The sequence below is a fragment of the Microcaecilia unicolor genome, chromosome 1 (genome assembly GCF_901765095.1).
Source record: "Microcaecilia unicolor chromosome 1, aMicUni1.1, whole genome shotgun sequence".
Classification (NCBI taxonomy): Eukaryota; Metazoa; Chordata; class Amphibia; order Gymnophiona; family Siphonopidae; genus Microcaecilia; species Microcaecilia unicolor.
In genome coordinates, this window is record NC_044031.1 from 483663425 (window position 1) to 483688275 (window position 24851).

The 24851-nt window shown below is 42.6% G+C and overlaps 1 protein-coding gene across 10 annotated transcripts in view; it reads left to right on the forward strand.

The window, feature by feature from the left end:
* Window positions 1-24851, forward strand: part of DTNA (dystrobrevin alpha) — a 567561-nt gene that overhangs the window by 315496 nt on the left and 227214 nt on the right. For all 10 annotated transcript variants that reach the window (XM_030214003.1, XM_030214021.1, XM_030214069.1 and 7 more), the window contains 2 exons: window positions 2656-2723; window positions 17137-17217. In XM_030214003.1, the coding sequence (XP_030069863.1) occupies window positions 2656-2723; window positions 17137-17217 (149 nt within the window). The remainder of the gene's footprint in view (window positions 1-2655; window positions 2724-17136; window positions 17218-24851) is intronic.

Here is a 24851-nt window from a genome sequence, read left to right on the forward strand (position 1 = left end):
CCCATGTGGTTTCCTTTCTTTTTTATCAATCTAGTATTTTGATGAAATGTAGATATTGTTTGTTTTTGTTTTTTTTTTGCCTGATGAAGGCATATTGTGACTTTTTGTACAATCTGCAGTAAAGAGTCAATCACATTTCAAACTTTAAACCGCTTAGAATTAATTGAGTATTGTGTGCTATTTTGGTAGCCTTATATCAAAAAAGGCATAGCAGGATTAGAAAAAGTTCAAAGAAGGATGACCAAAATGATTAAGGGGATTGAACTCCTCTCATATGAGGAAAGGGTAAAGAGGATCAGTCTCTTGAACTTGGAAAAGAGACGACTGAGGGAGGGATATGATAGAGGACTACAAAATCCTGAGTGGGATAGAACGGGTAAAAGTGAATTGATTTTTTTCTCTTTCAAAAAGTACAAAGACTAAGGAACATTCAGTTAAGTTATATGGTAATCCTTTTAAAACAAATAGGAGGAAATATTTTTTTTCACTCATTGAATAATTAAGCTCTGGAACTCGTTACCAGAGGATGTGGTTACAGCAGTTAGTGTATCTGGGTTTTAAAAAAGGGTTGGACAAGTTCCTGCAGGAATATAGTCTGCTATTGAGATAGACATGGGGAAGCCACTGCTTGCCCTGGGATTGGTAGCATGGAACGTTGCTACTGTTCGGGATTCTTCGAGGTAGTTGTGACCTGGATTGGCCACTGCTTGAAGCAGGATATTGGGCTTGATGGACCAGTGGTCTGATCCAGTATTGCTATTTTTATGTTCTTGTGAAGCACAGTTCTTTGTCTCCATATTGCATGTGATGAGATATGATCGCAGATAATGTTTAAGCTTTCATCAAACTTTAACACTTAAGGACCAAATTATACTAACCAGCAGTAAGTCAGTTGAGGTGCAGAAACTCACTTTCATGTAATTACTTAATGTGATTTTTGTTCAGACACATGGGGATCATTTCACTAAAGGGCGTTAAGCCCTTACCTCATGGTTAGCATATTCTAACAGGCTATCGCAGAATGCATTAAAGCTTTTACGGTAATTTGCCTGTTTGTGTTTGATAGCCTGCGCCAAGAGGTATGTCATGGGCAGAGAGTGGGCATTCCCACATTATCTGGTTAGTGCATTATGATTAATACGTGTTAACTGGATAATGCAGAGCTAATGTGGGGACACTTAGCAACTCCTAAATAGGAGGTGCTAAGTACTCCCATGTTACCGTGCACTAATGGGAATATTAACACATGTCCTTCACTTAAAAGAAAAAGTCCTGAAAAATGCTATGTTTAATCAGGATTTAGTGCACAGGAGAGTCTAACGTTAACCCACGTTAAGGCCAGATTTCACTGTGGCTTAGTAAAACAACCCCATGAAGTATAATACAATATGTTTTCACTTAATGAAGTATTCAGCTTTTCACAAAAATATGGTATAGCCAGAGCCAAAAAAGTTGCTGCAGGCTTGCAATAAGAAGAAATATGGAAAGTAGAGAGATCAGGAAGTCACTCACCCCAGCATCTCCTGCTAGAGTTAGTTGACTGGAAAATCCGTGGTCCTTGCCCTCTCCTTCTGGTAACCCATAAGGACAGTCAGGCCCACAGCTGTCCAGTCACCCTGTCAATGGTGCACTGAGACTAGTAGGAAGGTGAGAGTTGGGTTGTGCATTCCTCTCCTTTCCAAAAACAGGAGGAACTGAGGCCATGGAAATCTGTCAGACATCATGTTCTCCTCAGAGGATAAATGTTTTTGTAATTTCTTTGCTTTCAATGCAAATTAATTAGGCAAAGATATATTTTTTTGTAGGATGTTTTTTTTTTTGTAGGATGATAATTTGCATAGCTAGTTCTTAGTAAACAGCAGAAGCATCCCTGAAAAATGTTTAGGTCCAATAGGAGCCTGTCCCAAAGAGCTTACAGTTTAGGTGGGTCCATGAGTCAGTGGGAGATAGCCAACTGTCCAAGACCACAGCTTTGTTTGTTAACTGTTTGGAAACATATACGTTCGCATTGTTTTCTAATTTGTTATTTCTCTTGAAAAATGTTCAATAAAGTGTTGATTTTTTTTTAAAAATGGTGTTTTGTGACCAATGCAATGGTTTTACCGCATGCTACAGTGTGGAGGAGTGGCCTAGTGGTTAGAGCACCAGTCTTGCAATCCAGAGGTGGCCAGTTCAAATCCCACTGCTACTCCTTGTGATCTTGGGCAAGTCACTTAACCATCCATTGCCTGAGGTACAAAATTAGATTGTGAGCCCTCCTGGGACAGAGAAATATCCAGTGTACCTAAATGTAACTCACCTTGAGCTACACCTGAAAAAGATGTGAGCAAAATCTAAATAAATGTCAGAAATCCCATATCAGTAACTGATGCTAACCAGCCCAATGAGCAGGAACTTGCATCAGCAGTGCCAGGGGGACAGCGCTCATAACCCTCATGCAGTTAGAGGAAGATGGGTTCAGGTCCTTGAAATACAATGAATATCTGTTTCCAGATGTCTTTTGAAATAAAAATTGCCCCTTCCTTTTTAAAGCAAGAAGTGAAATGTATAATAATTCGCTGTGTTTCTTTGCAATGCTTATTTCAAGCTATTGATCACTGAGATTCCGCGTACAGTAGTTATACTTAACCACTTTCTTATCATTTTGCTTCCTAGAATGATTGAAGACGGTGGGAAACGGGGAAGTAACATGGCAGAAAGAAGACAGCTGTTTGCAGAAATGCGTAAGTACTAAGCATTCAGGGCTCTGCTGTTAGAGACCATGGGGAGGGGTTTACGATCCAAAGATTTTGCTTAATAGTGGATGCACTTGTATCCTATAGTCATGATTACACACATCATTGAAGTTAAGTGTTTATTTTTACTGTGTGGCGAGAACCAAACAATTAACTTTTTAGGAGGATTTCATTAGTAATGTTCTTCATCAATAGACCTGAGAGTAGAAAGAGATCCAGATTACACAATAGCATCTGATGGGGAACTTCGCCTCTCCTTTCACAAATAAAAAAGGTTATCAATAGAAATCAAACAAAATAAAACATGGAAAAGAAAATAAGATGATACCTTTTTTATTGGACATAACTTAATAGATTTCTTGATTAGCTTTCGAAGGTTTGCCCTTCTTCATCAGATCGGAAATAAGCAAATGTGCTAGCTGACAGTGTATATAAGTGAAAACATTCAAGCATTACTATGATAGTCTGACAGGGTGGGAGGATGGGGGTGGGTAGGAAGTATGCATGGGGACATTTGCACATTTGCTTATTTCCGATCTGAGGAAGAAGGGCAACCTTCGAAAGCTAATCAAGAAATGTATTAAGTTATGTCCAATAAAAAAGGTATCATCTTATTTTCTTTTCCATGTTTTATTTTGTTTGATTTCTATTGATAACCTTAAGAGTGGACTAACACGGCTACCACACTCCTCTACAAATAAAAAATAAATTTGAACCATTCAACAGGTAAAAGACCTTCTAGGTTTGGAAACTGTGTGCTATAGGTCAAATGAGAAAAAGGGATTTTATTCAAAGACAGTAGGTGTGAATACACTACAAATAGTCATAAATTATTCAGTTTAGTAGATAATTTGACTATTGTTGATGATCTGTTGTCAGAATAGGACAAGGAGGTTTCATCTGCCGAAGCATTAGCGCAGTTTTTTTTTTTAAAGAAAAGATAGCTAAAATTAGAACTCAGCTTAGTGCCCATAGAACCAAAGACCATGATATGAATCTTGAGATACCACCAGTATTGTGTGATATACCTACTGATCGACTCTGGGAGGGCTTTTTTGGCCATGAATATTAAGGATACTAGATTATTATTAACTAGATTTACCAAGTTTAGTGGTTTCTGAATAGTTAGGACAGCAAAATAGCCATCCTAGGTATCCAGATAGTTAGCCTGAAATCGGAGCTGAATATTGCTGTTATGGTTACTGGCATACCCAGATATACAGGGCTGATACATGGATATCAGCCAGTGCCGAATATTCAGATGTATGTGCCGGAAAAGGTGTCTAAAGTAGCGGATCTAAAATGTTGAGAATGGCCAAATGGCACTGTTCCCTTCAAACTGAGCGGGAGTCATCCAACTGCATTGCTGCCAGTGGGGGAGTGGGGCTTCAATATTGTCCCCCCGATACTCAGCTGGTAGCAGGCAGTGTGATTAGCTGCTGGCACTGACCCTGGATATTCAATGCCAGGCTGTATCTGTTGACCAGCATTGAATATCCGGTTTCAGTTTTGTCCGTGGCAACTTAATCGGTTAAGCTGATATTCAGCACTAACCGGTTAAGTGCTTAGCGGTTAAAGATAGGCCGCATAAATAGCAGGACTATCTTAACTGCTAAACTTAGCTAGTTAGCGATGAATATTCGTGCTTAACTGGCTAAGTTGCGCATCATAGCCGGTTAGTACCAAGCTGCTAAGCACTAATATTCAGCCTGGCAGTACTTCCTGTTTAGCGAGCGGTAAACCTGCGTTGGGCTTACCGCCACTTTGCAAAAGGGGCCCTAAATTCTGCCCAAAACTGAAAACCAGTGTGCACTCACAGTTCTTCCAGTAGCTTCCCTCTAGGAGAAGGGATGGCACTGCCATGGGGACTGTAAGCATATTCCAGTTTACAGTTGTGTGTATGGTCCAGTGTGCTGCCTCTCGTCCTTCAGCAATGCTTTTCTCCTGGGGTACAAGGAAGGTTTTCTGTTTGGAAGGCGTGCTGACCATGGCAGCAGTGGCAAGGGAGAGAAGTAGTCATGATGGTAGCTGTTGTGGTGGTAGCTGAGGAGAGGAACTGTAGCAGCAGCTTGATGGGGCCTCAAGTGAAAGTGCAGAGTATAAGTCATTGGGCAGTAATTCATGTGTATTGGAGAAATGTTTGCTTGCTTTTTATTTTTTCTCCAGAGGATTCACAACAGTGTGCTTATGTACTCAGGTTTTAGTAACATTTTAACAGTGCGATTCACTGAAGTCCACCTTAAATTGGTGAATTTACAGAAGCATGCCCAAATAGATTTTTTTTGCTTAGTAATGGCATTTAAACTGGCTGCATAGGTTTTTTTTTCTGGTGGAAGACTGTGATATTCTTGCACCATTTTAAAGAATTTAAAGAGGAGGCTCTTTCAGTTAGAGAGTGATAATACTCAGGTTGTTTTTTTTTTCTACACAATTGGAGTCTTCCATCTTTTTAACATGTTTCAAGCAAGAGCCTGCTGACTGTTTTAGTAGTGGTAAATCTCATGAGGCCAGCAGAAAGGCTGGTTGCTAACTTACTGGTTTATGGTCAACCGATGGACAGGATCACTGATGCCATTTCAGCTTAATACCTTCTGGATGTAAAGCCTGGACTGAACCTGGGGGTCAGTAGAGTACAGATTCAGCATTCTTGTCTGGTAGTATGTTTAGGGGGCATGCGATGAAGCTACAAAGTAGTAAATTTAATACGAATCAGAGAAAAGTTTTCTTCACTCAACGTTTAATTGAACTCTGGAATTCATTGCCAGAGAATGTGGTAAAGGCAGTTAGCTTAGCGGGGTTTAAAAAGGGTCTGGACGATGAATCTGTACACTCTCTGGTTTTATTTTTGGTGACTATGTTTTGTAGATTCATTCAATAAAGCTTCCTGCTTAAAATAAAAAAAAAAAAAGGTCTGGACGGCTTCCTAAAGGAAAAGTCCATAGGCTATTATTAAATTGACTTGGGAAAATCCACTGTTTATTTCTGGGATAAGCACCATAAAATGGGACCTTGCCAGGTATTTGTGACCTGAATTGGCCACTGTTGGAAACAGGATGCTGGGCTTGATGGACCTTTGGTCTGTCCCAGTGTGGCAATACGTATGACTTGTACTGTCTTCTTCACTTGAGTGCATGAGAACTGTGCAGAAAAAGCTGAGGCTAAATCTCTTGTTACATAAGAACATAGCATAAGAATATAAGCATTGTAATACTGGGACAGATTGAAGGTTTATCAAGCCCAGTATCTTGTTTCCAACAGTGGTCAATCCAGTTCAGAAGTACTTTCTTGCAGATCTCTTATTTTTTAAGCATAACTAAATGGGCTATAGGCCCCTAATGCAGTCCATTGGTTTTCTTATATTTTGTTCTTGTAATGACTTATACTGTGCCAATACTGAAAACTTTCTGGAAGATAATAAAAGGAGTTCATTGTGAGCACTGTCCACCTTAAAAGATTCTTTTGTGGCTGTACATGAAGAACTGTGATATTGCATAAATAAGTGTGTGTTTTTGTTCCTAGTCAAACATCTAGAGGTTATATAATCCTTTCAAGAAAACAGTTAATCATTTAACTTATTAGTGGAACATAACCACAAAGGCATGGTATGGTCACATTTTCAATATGATAATACTAGAGCCCAGCTAAGGAATAGGTTATTTTGAGTTGGACCAAACTTCCTTTCCTTGTGCCATCACAATCCAGTTGGATAGGCAGTGCCTTAAGAGGTACAGGATAAAGGATTTTTTAAAAAATTTGATATGTTTATCCCAAGCAAACTCAGGTTTAATGTGGGTTACATTTGAAAATACAGTGAGACAGAATAATAGAATTCAGTAACATCACAGGAGCAAGTCGACAGATATGTCTGACTCATTTAACAAAGATGAGATTACCATGTATATCCAGCTGGGCATTTAAAAGTCTTTCCTTTAATGATGCTGCATGTTAAGAAATTATAGCCATAAGTATAGACAGTTATTCAAACATTATCATCACATGCACACACCAGAACAGGCATCCATACACACATTGCAAAAGTAAACAAAAACTTCTGCAGCACAACACAGTTTATACCAAATTGTTAAACCATCCTTAGGTTTTGCGTTTGGGTTTAACAAGCAATACCATCTGCATGTAAGATCTGGATAAATGCGTTAAAACAATAAACGTTTAATCCAAATGCCCCTAATATGTAATGCTTGATAGCAGTAATGAAATAGTGATGGAATATTCACATAGCAGGCAGCCAGCAGATTTATTTTCATAATTAACTTTGTGAGAACTTGGCAGCTAATGGTGTGCTGCTTCATACTGTATTTTGGTGGTGTATTGTTTGCCTGCCTAATAAAATCACACTTATCTATATACAAACACATAGCCAGGAGGCAAAGATTCCAAAACAAACAAAAGAAAATGCCTTTTACAGCCAGTCTTGAAGAAATAAGTATATACAACAGAACTGGATTGGCACATTTAGACTGACTCTTGACAGAACTTCCACATGAAGGAAGCTCTTCCATTATTATTCAATACCTGTCTTTGAAATAGTAGTAATAAAACAAAATCTAGTGTATTTTATAATTTACCACTGCATTCCACAAAACAAAAGGAGCAAGTTACCACCTACCATATTTTTCTTTTGGTGCAAGCACAGGAAAAAAACGTTGTTAAAATGTTCCCAGGTTTCAACCTAATTAATGCTTAAAAAACATTTGTACTTATGAATAGAAACTCTGAATGTTGAGTACCCATAGGGTCACATCTTGCTCTGTCCCAGCAGAGAGCCTAGATAAAAATGTCCCCCCAAAAGAAGGATATTGACGAACATTCCTATAAGGCAAGAAAATGTGTTATCAGCCCGATGACATATAAGGCATAGTGAAGATTGGATGATCCCTGCCCTAACTGCCAGTGTTTGAGAATAATATTCCCTATTTATAATTCTAAATTAACATTCTTGAAGATCTGCACTGTGAACAGCCTTAGGAATCTGGTTAAGGAGAGCCCTAATATTAACAATATAAACTCCCAAACCCAAATCAAGCTCCCATTGACTTAATAATTGTTCAAAATCTTTTGAGGGAGCAATTTGGCATAATGCCATATGATAAATGGAGACCTGACCCCTATCTAGGTGTTTCTTCCTCCAGAAGCTCATCTAGGTGAGTACTTATACAAGTCTCAGTAGCCCTATGATCTAATGAGCTAAGGTAATGAGCTACTTGTATGTAAGCATACTGGTTTCCCACTGTTTCAAATTGGAGTCTCTCCCTATGAGATATATAAAGCATCAAAGAATTATCTTCCTTCAAAAAAATGTGCTACTCGGGAGAAGCCCTACCTAGACCATCTCTGTATACTATTATCCTGAATCCATCCCTGGGAGAAATGGCCTGTTACCAATTAAGGGAAGCAGTTCACTAGAAGTAGGAGAATGTCCTCAGTGTGAGATTAAATAAACCAAAGATGGTGCAAGGGTTGTAACAAAAAAAAAAAAAAAACACCTATTTTGTTCTCTGGGGGTAAGTGATCTGATGACACATGCAACAAAAAAACAAAACAAATTCCATGGGGCAAAAAATGCTTGTTCAAAGTGGATGGGGGCTATATGAGTCACTTCCCTTATCCTTTCACCCATTGTGGGATCATGCAGGCTTGATTATAACTTACCAAGTTCGGTAGTCCATAGCCACCCTGACTTCGTGGCCCCAGCTATAATTTAGGTTTCCTCTCATCTCATAAAAGCTTTGTCAGCATCCACTTCAGATGCAGCCAATCCTTCCTGAAAAAATTGCAATGAAAGCATCTGAAACACATAAAGCCAACAGGGGAAAATTACCATTCTATAAAGACTTACCGTACCAGTTAATGATAGAGGCAAAGAGCCCCAGCAAGAGAATTGAGTTTTAGTTCTGTCTAGGAGCTTAGCTATTTTAGGGGTCCTTTTACTAAGGTGTGCTTAAAAATGGCCTGCGGTAGTGTAGGCGCAGGTTTTGGCCGTGCGCAGCATCATTTTTCAGCGCAACTGTAAAAAAAATGCCTTTTTTGGGGGGAGGCCCAAAAATGGACATGTGGAAAAATGAAAATCGGTGTACACCCATTTTGGGTCTGAGACTTTACCACCAGCCATTGACTTAGCGGTAAAGTCTCATGCGTTAACTGGGCGGTAATAGTCAACGAGCGTCAAGATGCTGATTACTGCCCATGCGCCAGAAAATAAAAATATTTTCTGACATGTGTATCGGAGGCATGTCAAAAATGAAATACCACCCAGGCCACACGGTAGCCAGGTGGTAACTCAGAATTGATGTGCATCGGGCGTGCATAAGCGCATACGCAGCTTAGTGAAAGGACCCCTTAGCCCTACATAACTGCCCAGTGTTGGTGGTGATAGCAACACCTATGTATTTAAAGGATTCCCTGTCCATTTCAAGGAAAATGTAACCTGAGAAGCTGCCTGAACTTTCAGGTCTGTAGCCATAGCCCCCTATTTGGTGTAATATAGTTTAAAACCAGAGAAGTCCCCATATTCCCAAAATCTGTCTAAAAGGGCAGCCAAAGGTAATTGGAAATTGGTGAGATGGACCAAAAGGTCATCCGCAAATGCAGCTATGGTGAATTTCTTTTTTTCCTGTCTCACCCTGCTAATTTTTGGGTTGGTTTGTATCTCTGTTATCAACGGGTCCAGTGGCAACACAAAAAGCAGGGCGAGAGTGAGCAGTCCTCTAACTCTTATGCCCCTCTGCTAACGTATTGTGTTGGGCTATTTCTTATATGGAAGATACTTTCAAAATTACATTAAATTGTATCATATTAACTCTTATTATTTTTCATTATGTAAAAGAGACTGCAGGGGAGAGGAGTGTGGGTTTAGGAAAGGCATAGTACATAGACATAGCATCTGCAACGAGTCTGGCATCCGTCTACTTGTTGTGATTTCATTAAACATAGCAGCTAGAGGGGAAGCAAAATTCGCCTTTGAATCCATCGGGTCCTAGGGCCTTTAATAAAGGACATTGTTGAATCACCCATTCTACTTCATCTGAGGTGATAGGGGTATTCAGAAGTCTCTCATGCTGAGGTGTGACCTGGGGTAATTCTATACTATTTAGGTAGGTTGTGCTACTAACTGATTCGAGTTATCTCTTGTGTATAATTGATCAAAAAAGGATTGAAAAACTGTTGCTATCTCCATATCCTTATGCATGAGCCTACTCTTTTTATCCCGAATCCCTGTAATTTTCTTCATCCCTTCTCTCTTTTTGTGTAACCAAGCCAAGAATCTTCATTTTTGTTGGCATAACGATATAACTGGTATATGTAGTACTGAATAGATTCGATAGTTCTATCTTGTATCAAGGAATTCAGCTGATGTTGGGTGGATATGTTGTTCTTTATTTTGTAATTAAAGTTTTTCCTTTCCTGACTGTTTTGTTTCTCAAGTCACAAGATTTCTTTGTCTCTTGATTTTTCTCTTGTGGCAAGAGTAGAATATTATTTCACCTCTTAGTACTGCTTTTGCAGCATCCCAAAACAGAGTTGTGGTAGTTTCATGTATCCTATTTAGATCCCTGCATGTTTTCCATTTGTGTAAAATATACTCCTGGAACCACATATGAGTACAAGGTTAGGGGAAGCATCTTGACACATATCCATCCCAAACCATAGCATGGTCAGAAATTTCCCCTGATCCTGTCTCCAACTTTTCCAGAACATCGAACAACTCTCTTTAAATCATTATATAATCTATCCTGGATAGTGTGGAGTGGGCTCTAGAGAGGTGTGTTTAATCAAGATCTTGGGGGTGTAGGATTCTCCACCCATCTACCTACCCCAGAGACTCACACAGAAGTGGGGCTCCCTTGACCAAGTTGATCACTTCGCTGGGGTTTGCATGAGATTTATCTAATAGGGGTCATATATTCCGGTGAAATCTCCCCCTAAGTTCAGAGGGGAGTCACCAAGCTCTTGAAGTTTATCAATTAGATGTTTGTAAAAGTTTTTATCATAAATGTTTGGAGCATAAATATTACCCCAAATCACCCATTGCCCCTTGACTTGTGATGGCGGACAGTAAGATGCGTTCAACCTTGTTGGTATAAGTGTGGTGAATTTCCACCTGTATCCCTTTTCTAAACAGTATGGTTTCTCCCACTTTCTGTCCTTGGGCCGGAACTTCCAATGCTTTCCCTACCCACCACTTTTGCAATTTCATATGTTCAATGGAATTAAGATGTGTTTCCTGAAGTAATGCTACAGTGGCAAGCTTTCTTTCTAGAGCTTGTAACATTTTTAAAAACTTAATCAGGGAGGATATCCCTCCCACATTCCAGGTAATTATCCTCAGAGACATCTAAGTGACCTCATCCGGACAATAAGAGTTGGCCACATAAGGGAGGGGGTCCCAGCCATCCCATTCCTTCAAAGTTTATCCAGTCCCCACTGTAGATGGACTCTCTGTCCCCAATCCTTCCCCTTGTGGATTTTTTTTTAACTCCCTTGTGCCCATACTGAAACCAAACCCCATACCCATTCTCTCCCCCTCATCCCTGCGATTAAAGTAATTGCAGGATTGTGGTTTCAGCCGGACGCTTTAGCGCTTTCATCGCATGGGGTTGTGCTGTGTATTCAAGAAGGTGTATGATTATGTTTCAGTAGCATACTTTACTATTTGATGAAGTTGTGAGATCAGACTCCCGATGAAGGCTTTTTAGCCGAAACACAAATTTGTGTAGCGTCTTTCTTTCAAAATACTGTTCATCACCACGACTGATTTTGGGACTCCTTTTTGTTACTTTTGCTATTGTACTTTTTTGGTTTGTGTTTTGCAAAGGTTTTTCTTCTTTGTTGTTTCTTGATTCACTTACACCAGCCACAGAAAAGTGAGCTAGACTTTTACTCCACGTCAGACCATGTGCTAAATCTCTAGTTTTAGAAACCAGGCATTGATTAAGCCACACGGTCTTGTGCATGCTTCATTGTATTGGGATTTATTTGCTTATGCCTTCATTACTATTGGATTTAAATGGTAGTGTGCTAATGTTTTCACAATTCTTTGCACAGATTTTTCTCACGTGCTAAACTCCTTTCAGAATAGAGCGGCTGTAGCAACAGCACAGAAAATTTGTGTACAGAACCCTCACACTGTGCACAAAGCCTCCTGCACTTCATTGCATCAGCCTGAAAGAAGGAGAAAGTGCATTCACTAATCAGTTACAATAATGTTTCTCAAGCCGGTCCTGAAATTTTCCAGTCAGTCTGGTTTTCAGAATATCCACAATGAATATGCACGAGATGAATCTGCATGCACTGTTTCCATTGCGTGCAAGTCTGTCTCTTGCATATTCAATGTGAATATTCCGAAAATCTGACTGGTATGGGGATATTCCAAACACTGAATTATAAGATGAAGTAAATGGAACTGTTCCGTGTAGATTGCAGTATTTTACATTATTTGGATATTTAGAACAGTAATTAGGTCAACTGAGGAGACAAAAACTAACCTCATTTATTTAACTAGGGGTCCTTTAACTAACCCGCAGTGAGCACAGGTTAAAATACAGTACCATGGGGTACGCTGAGGTGTCCCACAGTAGGTTTGGAATCGGTGTGTGCTACCCACGCACTAAGCGCTGGGAGCGTGTCTGGGGGTCAGAGAGTAGGTGCAGCTATGCTAATCAGTTAGCATGTGGAAATTGCTGTGCAGTGACTGATTAGCACAGGATTAGCATGTGAGCCCTTACTGCATACAAAACAGCTAGTGGTAAGGGGCTTATGCGCTAATAGCCATGCGGTAATAGGGAAATTGGCATATGGCCGTTATCAGAAAAACTGAAAAAGCTGCCTTTTACCGGCAGCGCTAAAAGTGACCTCAGTGTGTGGGAAAGATCCACAGGCCACTTTCTAGCACTGCCTGGTAACAGGGCCCCTTAGTTATTTTGGCATGTTTATTTTGCTCACACCTTTTTCAGTAGTAGCTCAAGGTGAGTTACATTCAGGCATAGCCGCCAAGAGGGGGGGCAGGAGGGACAAAATTCCTTGGGCCCGGGCCTCCAAGGGGGGCCCAGCGCCCCTCCGTCGTCGACCGTCAGCCCCCTGCATTGAAATCGCAGTCTCACCTCTGTGAAAGCAGCACTGCAGGCAGCAGAACGCCTCCCTCCGGCCCTCCTTCCCTCTCTATGTCACGCCCTCGTCTGACGTAACTTCTGTGAGGGCGGGACACGAGGGAAGGAGGGCCGAAGGGAGGCGTTCTGCTGCCTGCAGCGCTGCTTTAACGGAGGTGAGACTGCGATTTCAATGCAGGGGGCCTGGCCCAGTGGCGGACAGAGGGGGGGGAGCGGCGGCGGCGACCTCGGGGGGGGGGCGGAGGGGGAGCGGCGGTGACCTCAGGAGGGGGGCAGGGGCGGGGCCCCGGGGGCGGCCTTGCCCTGGGCCCTGCCCAGTCTCTCGGCGGCCCTACATGCAGGTACACTGGGTATTTCCCTGTCCTTGGAAGGCTCACACTCTAATTTTGTACCTGTGGCAATGGAGGGTTAAGCAACTTGCCCAAGATTACAAGGAGCAGCAGTGGGATTTGAACCAGCCACCTCTGGATGTCAAGACTGGTGCTCTAACCACTAGGTCATTGGTTCGAACACAGCAATCACTTGTGTTAAATGGGCCTATAGGTAAAAATGTTCCACTGAACAGGCTGTAGCTGGCAACAGAAACGTTTAATATGAATGAAGCATGCTTATTGTTTCCTAAACTTTGTCCTACAGAACATCTATTTTTTTTTCTGTCATTACAAGACAATTTCTGCTTGGCTTTTCTCGCTTCTGCTGGCATGATCATGTTCTGGGCAGCACTACCATCCAAATATTTGTTTTAAATTATAATTTAATGCTCTGCTGACAAGCAGCAAAGCTGGACTGCGATCATCTTTGCCATTATGGAAGATGGGCTGTTTTGGATCGTAGCCTGGAAGTTAACCATATTGTTCTTGTTAATGGCAGACACAATAGGAGAAGCGATGTACTATGTCTTTCCTAAACCCACACTCCTCTCCTTGCAGTCTCTTTTACATAATGAAAAATAAGAGTTAATATGATACAATTTAACGTAATTTTGAAAGCATCTTCAATATAAGAAATAGCCCAACACATAAGCAGAGGTGCATAAAAGTTAGAAGTCAGAGACTTGGAAGAAGGGTCTTTAGACAGGATGAGCAATAAAAACAGGAATGCCTTTTCTTCTATTCAATTCACGATGCGGAGATATTCCAAAGCTGACAGAGGAGAAACAGCAGCTATGGTGACAAGCTATTTGGTATCCTGCCAACAGGCATTTAGGAAGACCCTTATTGCTGTCACTTCAATACTGTGTTAATTTGTTATTGTTACTATTCTGTATATTCTTGGACCACTTCTGCAGTGAGGGCTGACCTGGAGGTGCTGTAAGGGATCATTTTTCAATCCAGGTGTCTGTGGCTTCTCTGAGAAAAGACCTGTACAGCCATAGGAGCCAACTTTTCAAAACGATTGGGGGTCCTGAAAATTTTTTTTTTTGCAGGTGGTGCATTCCTCCCCCCATCTACCTCCTCCACCCTCCCTCTCCCCCTCCACCCATATCCAGCAATTCTCCTCTTTCCCCTGTCCTCTCCTCCATTCATATCCAGCAATTCCCCTGGCTCCCCTGCCCTCCGCTCCCCTCCATCCACCCTTGTCCAACAAGTCTCATCTCTCACCTGCCCTCCCCTCCATGTCCAGTAACTCGCCCCAAACACCACCTGCCCCTTTTCAGCCCCCCTCTCTCCTCCGAGTTCCAGACCCCCCTCTCCTCTCCGAATTCCAGACCCCCCTCTCCTCTCCTCCGAGTTCCAGACCCCTCTCTCCTCTCCTCCGAGTTCCAGGCCCCCCCTCTCCGAGTTCCAGGCCCAACCCCAGCCCGACCTCTTATCCCACAAGAGTCCTCCATCCTCGCCTTCCTGCCTTTCCAGAATTTAAAACTCATCTTACCTCGCCTCGCTCAGTCCCGGCAGCAGCAGTGAAAGGCGTGCAGGCTCGGGGCTTCAGCCTTCCCTTCTCTCTCAGCTCTGGTCCCGCCCTCATTTCCTGTTTCCACAAGGGCGGGACCAGAGCTGAGAGAGAAGGGAAGGCTGAAGCCCCGAGCCTGCTCGCCTTTCACTGCTGCTGCCAGGATTGAGCAAGGCGAGGTAAGATGAGTTTTAAATTCTGGAAGGCGAGGACGGAGGACTCTTGAGGGAGAAGAGGGCGGGCAGGTCGGGCTGGAACCAGAACTGGAAGTTCTGACAGCAGGGAAAATATTAGGGGTGCTCGAGCACCTACAGCACCCACAGAGTCGGTGCCTATGCGTACAGCAGTCTAGTGTAGCACACACTACAGCAAATGAGGGTCCTAGTGGATAGAGGGAGAAATATTCTCAGGGCCTAAACTGGCAAGATGCTTCCTTCTGAGCATGAAAATGTTCCATAATATGCAATGTCTCTAAAACGTAATTTGTTTGGCCTGTCACAATTGTACAGAAAACTGAGGGAAAAAAACAAACAAACAAACCTCACAAACTCGATAAAATAGTTCAAATATGACAGCTCCTGGTACATAGTACAGGTGCACTGCTTGGAGTCTTGGGACCCTGGGGTCCTACTTTCACCCCGGCCACCTCCTCGAGGGATCCTTTTCTATCTTTTCTCTCCTTTACCTGTTCCAGGAGGGGTACCTTTCCTACTTCCTCCTGCAGTGCCACTCTAAGCAAATGTGATGTGAATCACAATGCTCTGGAGCTCCATACACCTTATTCCTATAACCACCTTCCATTTAAGCTAAGTAGGCTCAATAGTAAGGTTCCTATAGTGATCCCCTTAGCAGACAATCAAAGACACTCTCCCAGGCTGATCCCCTAGACCAGGAGTGCTCAATGTTGGTCCTTGAGGTCCACAACCTAGTCGGATTTTCAGGATTTCCACAATGAATATGCATGAGATTTATTTGTACGCACTGCCTCCATTGTATGCAAATAGATCTTATGCATATTCATTGTGGAAATCCTGAAAACCCAACTGGATTGAGGACTGACGTTGAGCATCCTTCCCTAGCTCAAAGGCTCCTTGAGCCCCTTCTTCGCTCTCTGGCTCCACGGGGCAGGTTATAAGGAGAGAAGAGCCCTAACCCCCCCCCCCCCCCCTTCTCACATGGCTTTTTATAGTTCCCTCTAACACCATAAGGAAACATTCCAGGGAATTGATTACACTAACCCACTATCTCGTACCTTACAGGAAACTTTTCTGGAGCAGAAAACCAGAATGTTCCTCATTTGAGGGAAAAAAGTGCAATTGGGAACACTGATACATATGTTTTGGTCTGTTCCTTTAATTATCTAACCGATTCAGATATTATTTTGGCAGCAGATGAACAAATTGTCATGTAGTACAGTTTCTTGAACCTGAGATCTGGTGAGAGGATGAGACACTAGTTGGGCATTCTAAGTTGGACGAGAGTGCAGCAGTGATGAAGGATCTGCTGCTTTTAATTGTTTCCTTGTTGATGGGATAGAGAGAAGACAGGAGTTAGAGCATAAAGGAATGATGAATGTCAATGAATTTAGAGCAGGCTCATCGAACCTTTTTCTGTTGAAGGCCACATTTAATATTTTGTAACATTTGGAGGGCCAAAACATGCACATTGTATTTTGCCGCATTTTTCATCAAATAGTGGCAAAATACAATGGTGTATTGTCCTCTTCTCAACCTTCACCCAGTCTCTCTCTCATATGCCGCCCCCCCCCCCGCCCCCAGTAGTCATCACTTAGTCTGCCCCCCCCCCCCGTCTCTCTCTCTCTCTCTCTCACATATGTTACCCCACAAGTTTTCAACCAGTCTCTTTACCCTCACCTGGCTTCAGGATTCCTGCTTCCCCACTGCGACATGGCTCTTTACAAGTTTGACCCATGTGGTACTGGGAGAGGTAAGTCACAGTGGGGAAGCAGGAGTCTTGCCATAAGTATCACAAGAATTGCCAAGCTTCTGAGGGCCAGAAAAAAAGTACTTGGTGGTCGAGATACTGGCCCGCGGTCCATATGTTGGACAAGCTTGATTTAGAGAATTAGACTGGAGCGCGACCTTGACAACAAAGAACAGGTTTCAACTGGGCTCTGCAAGAGGTGAGAAGCTTGTGGCGTTCTCAGGGCTTTAAGAGAGTCTTGCTTTATGTAGTCTGGTCAGTGCTATTTCTTGCTACCTTTCACATATGGATTCATTTTGTTTAAAACAATAACACAGCTATAGTCTTAGTTTGGATCAGGCAAATAACTCCTATGAATGTACTTTATTTTGCATGTAAATATGATATTCTCCACTCATGCTAATATGAACCTACATATGTACATATATCTTTTCTTCCATTAGGAGCTCAAGATTTGGATCGTATTCGATTGTCTACATACAGAACTGCATGCAAACTGAGATTTGTACAGAAGAAATGCAATTGTAAGTATGCAGGATTATCCTGCTTCCTGTCCTTTCTCATTTCATATAACAATGCTATCTGGGCTCCTCAGAGCACCAGGTGCCCTGGTTTCTGGCTCTGTTTCAGTCTTAATCCTAAATCTTGTTGTGCTAACATATTTTAATTAGGGCTGCATTTCTGAAGTAGGCTGTGAAAGTTGTAAGACTGTTTATAGCTATTCTGCATGCTGTTTTAGATTCTTTCATTTGCAATTTTTCAGTTTGTATTTTGTATTTTGTATTTTTTACTTTTTATTCTTTAATTTATTTAGCGCTCCACTTTGATTAAAATTTGTAATCGTGATTAATCTTATGATTAAAAGTATATTATTTACTTATTTTTTTAACTCGCTGCAGCTTCTTGTGGCTCTGGGCAATGGAGGGTTATTAACTGACTTGCCCACAGTCATCAGGAGCTGCAGCACGGGAAAAAGAATAAATAAATAACATACCTTTAATCGTGTGACTAATCACAATTAAAATTTTAATTGAAATGCAGCCCTAATTTTAATACGTTTTTCTAAATTTTTGGCAAAGGGGCTTGTTTACTAAAGCTTAGCTCGAGTTATCTGCAGCAGGGCCCATAGGAATAAAATGGGCCCTGCTGCAGATAACTCAAGCTAAGCTTTAGTAAACAGGGGGGAAAGTGTGCACCTGTTAGAGTCACACCCTTTAGTTTTAATGTTCTCTTCCATGAATTCACTTTTCTGTTGTTTATTGTCGGTTCCTTGCATACATCTGTGCAGTGAGGTTCTGGTAAGGATCAGTACAGCAGGTTCAAGAGTTATTTAGATTCATGATAATGGGAGTGACAGATCTGGAGGACTTTCAAAAACATTTAATTGAAATTCTCCTTCAGGGCTTGGACAAAATCAGAATGGAAAAAGGGAGCTCTGCAAGAATTTGTTTATCTCATCTACCACTGAATTGTCTGAGTTTTGTTTTTGGCCAGGACACTAACTCAATGAGCTTTTTGATTCTCAGTTTATGTAATAGCAGGAATTACTATTGGAATTGGCTGACAGAAAGTTTTGTTTAGTAGGCAGGAACAAAAGCAACCCCTGTGATGACCCAGCAGTGTTGAAGAAAATATGGTAGATTAGAAATGCCCATCACTTTGTAGGCTTTTGACAGTTTTTTTTCCCAGATTGAATAAAGGTCAAATCATTTTCAAACACATACAAGATTTTTCTTTAATTAAAGCACCTGTGATATAGATTTGAAAACAGGAATGACAATCATCTATTTAAGAAAAATTGTTTGACTAAATAGCTTATTCACTTGAGAAAACAGCTCACATGTGATTAGCATGGTATTAGTTAGTCTGGCTTCTCTATAAGGGATAGAGGCTTATCACATGATTGAATATGTCTGGTTTTTTTTTTTTTTATTACATTTGTACCCCGCGCTTTCCCACTCATGGCAGGCTCAATGCGGCTTACATGGGGCAATGGAGGGTTAAGTGACTTGGCCAGAGTCACAAGAAGCTGCCTGTGCCTGAAGTGGGAATTGAACTCAGTTCCTCAGTTCACCAGGACCAAAGTCCACCACCCTAACCACTAAGCCACTCCTTCATCCTCTTCTATGCAGCTAGGGTGAGGTGAAACAAATAGTGTATGGAGCTAGGCCCTTCAGAAGGTATCTATCTTTTGTACCTTTCAAAGTTTATACGTGACTTGGAGGATCAGGGAAGGGGGTCAGAAGTGACAGCTTTCCCATGAGAAATGCATCAGGGGAAATTCAGTTCACTGTATTTTGCAGACCGACTCTAGGGAGACATGATGTCTGGATAAAAGGCTTAAAGAACTTTACTTGGACAAAATTAAAATGTCACTGGTCCTTGGTTACTGATTGTTTATATGCAATGCAATGATAGTTTCTGCTGTCTATATTTTCTGAACAGTTTGATTTGGCTGAACTAAATTTGCATAAAGCTGGTCTTCTGGGGAGGGGGGTGGGTGGTCACCTGACTTTTGTACCTTTTGAAGACTGGCAAGCAAATGGGGGGGGAGAGATCTCAGAAGGAGATAACTTCAGAAATTCACCAGCAAGAAATGCACAGGAGTCACCTTGAATACATCGTATTGAAGAACTGCTGATTTTTCTCACAATTTTATATTTGGCTATGTGGATACAATAATCTTAATTACCAATTGTTTACACAAGAATGTAGCGGTTTAAATTACTGTCATTTCTATATCACATTATTTCTTATTAAATTGTGGTTCTTTTCTTGCACTTCAGTTTGTAATTATCACTAGCCTAAGCCTGGATCTACAGTAGGGACTGATCTGTGCTCCTGTTTCAAAATGCAGCAGTATGTATTTTATTGGGTGGCTGCTACTTTTTTTTTTTTTTAAGTTCAGATATTTTATTTGTAATTACAATATATGCAAATACAAGGAACTTCTATTCTTCAACTTGCCCAGAGGCTTAGTTCGTATTACAGAAAGTCAAAGGAACTAATAATCTCTGAATAGTGTAATAAACAGAAATTAAAAAACTAATTGTAGCGTAATGCTCAAATCAGACCTTCAAATTTTTCTTAAATAAGTAAGTATATACATATAACCCAGGTCTCACCCATGTGCTAGCTCTGGCCCCAGGCCACAAAGCACATTGATCAGTTCAATTTAGTTCAGTTTCACATTCAAGGCCACTCTCACCTCACTCACCCATTTCCAGTTCACCTGCAGTCAAGCTTGGGAGTGGGTGTATGGTCTGGAATAGTGATCCAGGGGTTTGGGAGGCACTTGCACCCTTGTGCTCAAAGATACATTGTAGGTACAGCTTATGCAAACTCAAACCATTTATTTCTTCCAACTCTGCAATAGGCAGTACATCAAAACTTTATTCAGCCGTCCAAATAGCGTATAAACTTCAACTTAGATCCAATTCTTTTGGTGTTCCTCAGGGGAACTCCTATACCACTTCTGTTCTCAGGTATATTTACAGGGATACCTCATGGGCACCAAATATGTACATATATACATTTCATCTGTCCATACCTATCCTGCAGGGTAGCACTATTCTCAGTGGCTGTTTTTCCTCAGCACAAATTCATATTCTGTGGACTCAGACCCTCCTTTGGTATGACCCTCTTCCAGAATTGATCCCACTCTGGATCTACCCTGGTCCTGGGATTGAGTTCTCCCTAACTCTAATCCCCTGCTTCCGGGCTAGGTTTCTCCTCTGCCCACCCATAGCGCGCACAGTATCCCGGTTGCCGCTTTCAGGAGCCACAACCCTCCTTTACAGCCAGTGATCACACTCCTCACTTTGGATTCCCCTTTCCTCTTCCTGATCCCTTGGCGGGGGACCATCAGGTAACTAAAGATCCCCTCATGGGCATAATTCCAATCTTTATCCCCTTTGTCACTCCACCCCCCTTGTCATTCACTACCACTCTAGCCCTCTAGCAGGGACCTCCCTCGCCCCCAGGGCTCTGGAAAAATCTGTCACTCTAGTAATACCCATTCCATGGGGTATTACATAAAAAAAATTATGAAACAAAACAATACACAAAACCTATAGATGGCAAGGAGAAATATATACACAGAAGTGGAGGAGTAGCCTAGTGGCTAGTATGGTGGCCCGAGAACCTGGGGAACTGAGTTCAATTCTCACTGCAGCAACTTGTGACTCTGGGCAAGTCACTTAACCCTCCATTGCCCCAGGTACAAAATAAGCACCTGTACATAACACGTAAACTGCTTTGATTATAACCATTGAAAGGTGGTATATCGAGTTCCATTCCCATCCTATCCCATCCCATATACACTAAGAAGAGTCTTGGGCATCTATATAAATAAATCCCACCTTGAACGTTCTGAAACTCCCTCCAACTGTGGCAGTGAAGTCCTGAACTGCTGTAGTCCTCCTGGCTATTCGGACTACTCACCACCGCCCTCAGCCACGCCCCTTCTGCGACCTACGCCACGCCCCAACTGGACATAAAAAGCACCATGAACGTTCTGAACCACACTTTGAAGCTTCAAAAGTTCGTATGTTCGAAGCTCTGTAACCACTTTTAACCACAGTACATCTGGGCGCCGCCATGATCTGAAACGAGCGTCACAGCTGCAACACACCAATAGGAATACAACAAGGGAGGAGCGTCTGAGGCGAAGGCGTCAGTCGCCGTTGCCACGCAACGGAATGCAATCACGCGTCATGCACCTATCAAACAAAAGAAGGGGCGGACCTACGGCTCACTCAATACGTGCGCCTCCATCGTTCCCATGCACCTATCAAAGAACTCAAAGAAAAGGAAGGAGCTCTGAAGCCTCGAAAAACACAGTCTCTGGGCCCCACCCTCGCGTCAAACGTTATGACGTTGAGGGCGGAGGCAGAGCTATTCACCGCCCTCGCGTCAAACGTTATGACGTTGAGGGCGGAGCAATTCACCAATATCGACGACGGGTGGGGGGGGGCCACAGGAAAAACAACTCATACAACGCACCTCCGTTCAGAACCATCTCAGACTGCCAGGTCCCTGCAGCCGCTCAGCCTCTCTCCTTACATCACTGCCCCTGGAGAAAACCCCGGAGAAGCACAGCCAACGACGTCAAAGGGGAGAGGAGGAGCACCTGCACAGACGACCAATGTGAGATGACTAAAACAAGTTCCCTAACACTCAAAAAAACTAGCGCATGCATGCTGATGCAGCAAAGGTGTCAAAGGTATGTCCTCAAGAACAAGACGCTGAGACCGCCTGTCAGCCTGATCTCCTTTTGATGAAACTCAGGATTTCTACGAAAAGGTGAAAATGCAGCCTGAACACTGACAACATCGCAAAACAATACACTTAATTCATCTCGAGGGCACCGTACGTCTTTCTTTTTACTGTTAGCAACTGCACGAAAATGTCGTCCTCACACTATCATTGATCTGCCTTCTGGCACGAGCCACCAATTAAAAAAAAAAACACTAAACAGTAGCTACGATCGGCCTAGGAGAGAGGCAGGTCTTTTTCATTGTTGTTGCTGCTGCTTTTCAACACTCAAGCGACGCAGACAGGCTGTCCCGAGACCACAGATACGATCAACAGCAGCACACATCACAGAAGGCAGGTCAGAGAAGTTTCTCACAAGGAGTTGATGCCTGGCTGCACCTCAGTAACATCACATGTGGCACACAGAACAAGGAGAGTGGCAGACTCCCTCAAATACAACCCCCCCTCCCACAGCTGCCTCTCACTGCATCTCTAACATCCAAACTAACCTCTCTCTCACTCTCTCTAGAACACACACACACAAGGGACAAGAAGGAGATGAGAGGGGAGGAAAAAAAAACATCAGTACACACTCCCTTTCACTATCTCACTATCTCTCTCTCTCTTAACTGCCTATAACTGAGGTTGTGTTCTGCTATGGAACATTTGCTGCTGTCTTCCCATTTTGAACCCTAGCCTTGCACACTCTCTTTCACAGACACACATACATATACACACTCTCACTCTCTCACTTAAATCACTCTCACAGTCTCTCTTTCACACAGACACACACACACTTTCACTGTCTCTCTCTTCAACACACTCACTCTCACACACACATACACTTTCTCTGACTCTCTCTTTCTCTCTCTCTCTCTCACACACACACACACACATATACACATTCTCACTACACTTGAGAAATAAAAACAAAATAAACCGTTGTGTATTCAGACACACACACACAAGGGACACGGAGGAGATGAGAGGGGAGGAAAAAAAACACCACATGCACACTCTTTCTCACTCTCTCTCACTCTCAACTGCCTATAAGGAGCAACTGATCCTCCACTGTCACAGGGACTACTAGCATCTCTCTCTCTCACACTCACACACACACACCACACACACACACACGGGACACGGAGGGGATGGAAGACAAAAAAAGAATCATTGGGTATGGAGGGGACGGCAGGGGAGATAAGGTAACAACTGGCTCAAATGGTTGTGCTCTGCTATGCAAACTTTTGCTGCTGTCTCTCCATTTTGACACTAGCCTCGCACATTTTCTTTCACACAGACACGCGCACACACACACACACACATATTCACACTCTCTCACACAGACACACACACACACACACTTTCTCTGTCTCATACATACACAGACACAAATACATACACACACTTTCACTGTCTCTGTCTTCCACATACTCACTCTCACACACACACGGCTGGAGTGGGGGCAGGGGAGCGAGGAGAATCGCTGGGTGGCTCCAGGGGGGAAAGGGGACAGAGGAGAATCGCTGGGTGCCTGGAAGGGGAGCAGGGGACACAGAACAATCGCTGAGTGGCTGGAAAGGCGGGCAGGGGACACAGGAGACAGTCTCACTCTCTCTCTCTCACACACACACACACACACACTCACACATTCATTCTATCTCTCTCTCTCACACACACACAGTCACTGTCAAACACACTCTATCAAACATACACACTCCGAGGAAAACCTTGCTAGAGCCCGTTTCATTTCTGTCAGAAACGGGCCTTTTTTACTAGTCCTCCTATAATTAATGGAACTTTTAAGTAAGTACTGGTGCAAATGTCTTCACCTATGTTTTTGTGTGTGGGGTAAGCCAAATTTTGAAACTAATTGTGTGAATGAAAGGAATCGCCTGTCCTGTATTAATTGAGCTACAGTCAGTATACTACATTTTTGTCATATGGGCCAGGTAATTCATGTATCATTAACTTTAATGATTATGATCTGCTTCGAACTGTAAGTTTTTTGTGGAATATAAGAATTAACTGTTGTTATGTTTAATTTGTAGATTATACCAAAGTGGTACTAGCTACTAGTTATTCCAGTGCTCTGATAATCTCATACTAGACAGATATTTCAATCTGATTGGATAAACAAAGTCTTCCTGATGTCATCCAAGTAGTCTGTGTTGAAACAGTGGGGTCATCAATTAAACATTCAGCCCCATACTGCTTCATGGATGCCACCTGGAATAAACAGAAATCAGGAAAACACACTCCACCTGCTTCCCTTTGTGCTTTTAACATCTTTAAAGCTGTATGAGGGCATTTACCTGCCCAAAGAAACTTGGCCACAGTTTGTCAAGTTTAACATAAAAAGTTTGGGGAGCAAATTTGGGAAACATACTTGGGGGTTCTTTTACTAAAGCATGGCAGGATTTGCACTTACTATCATGTTGTTAGCCCATGCTTGTAACACAGCATCAGAGCTGCCAAATGTCAAGAGTTTGGGGTGTTGCCATCCATTCCTGTCTCCCCACCCCATGCCCATGTTAACCCCCTGATTCTCTGTTCAGGTTCTTCAAGGCCCCCTGACCTGATCCTTCCCACCTGCACTTCCTATTACCTCCCTAAAGTCAGGTCCACCCTGATCTCTTTTCCAAAGTCACATCCAGGTCTCAGTCTCCTCCCCAGTAAGATCTACCTCCCAAGTCCCTCCCTGACATCTAAATCCCACCCTCTTGGAGCCCTACAATCACTGCATCTCCAGCCTCCCATCCTGATCCTACCCAGGGTTCTACATTAGTGGTTGAGTGGTCCAGGGCTGTTCTAATCACCTATGGGGCCTGGGCAAACTTTTGTGGATGGACCCCCCACTCCCCCCCGCCCCACAGCTTCCTTAGCCCCCTGCCAGCCTAGC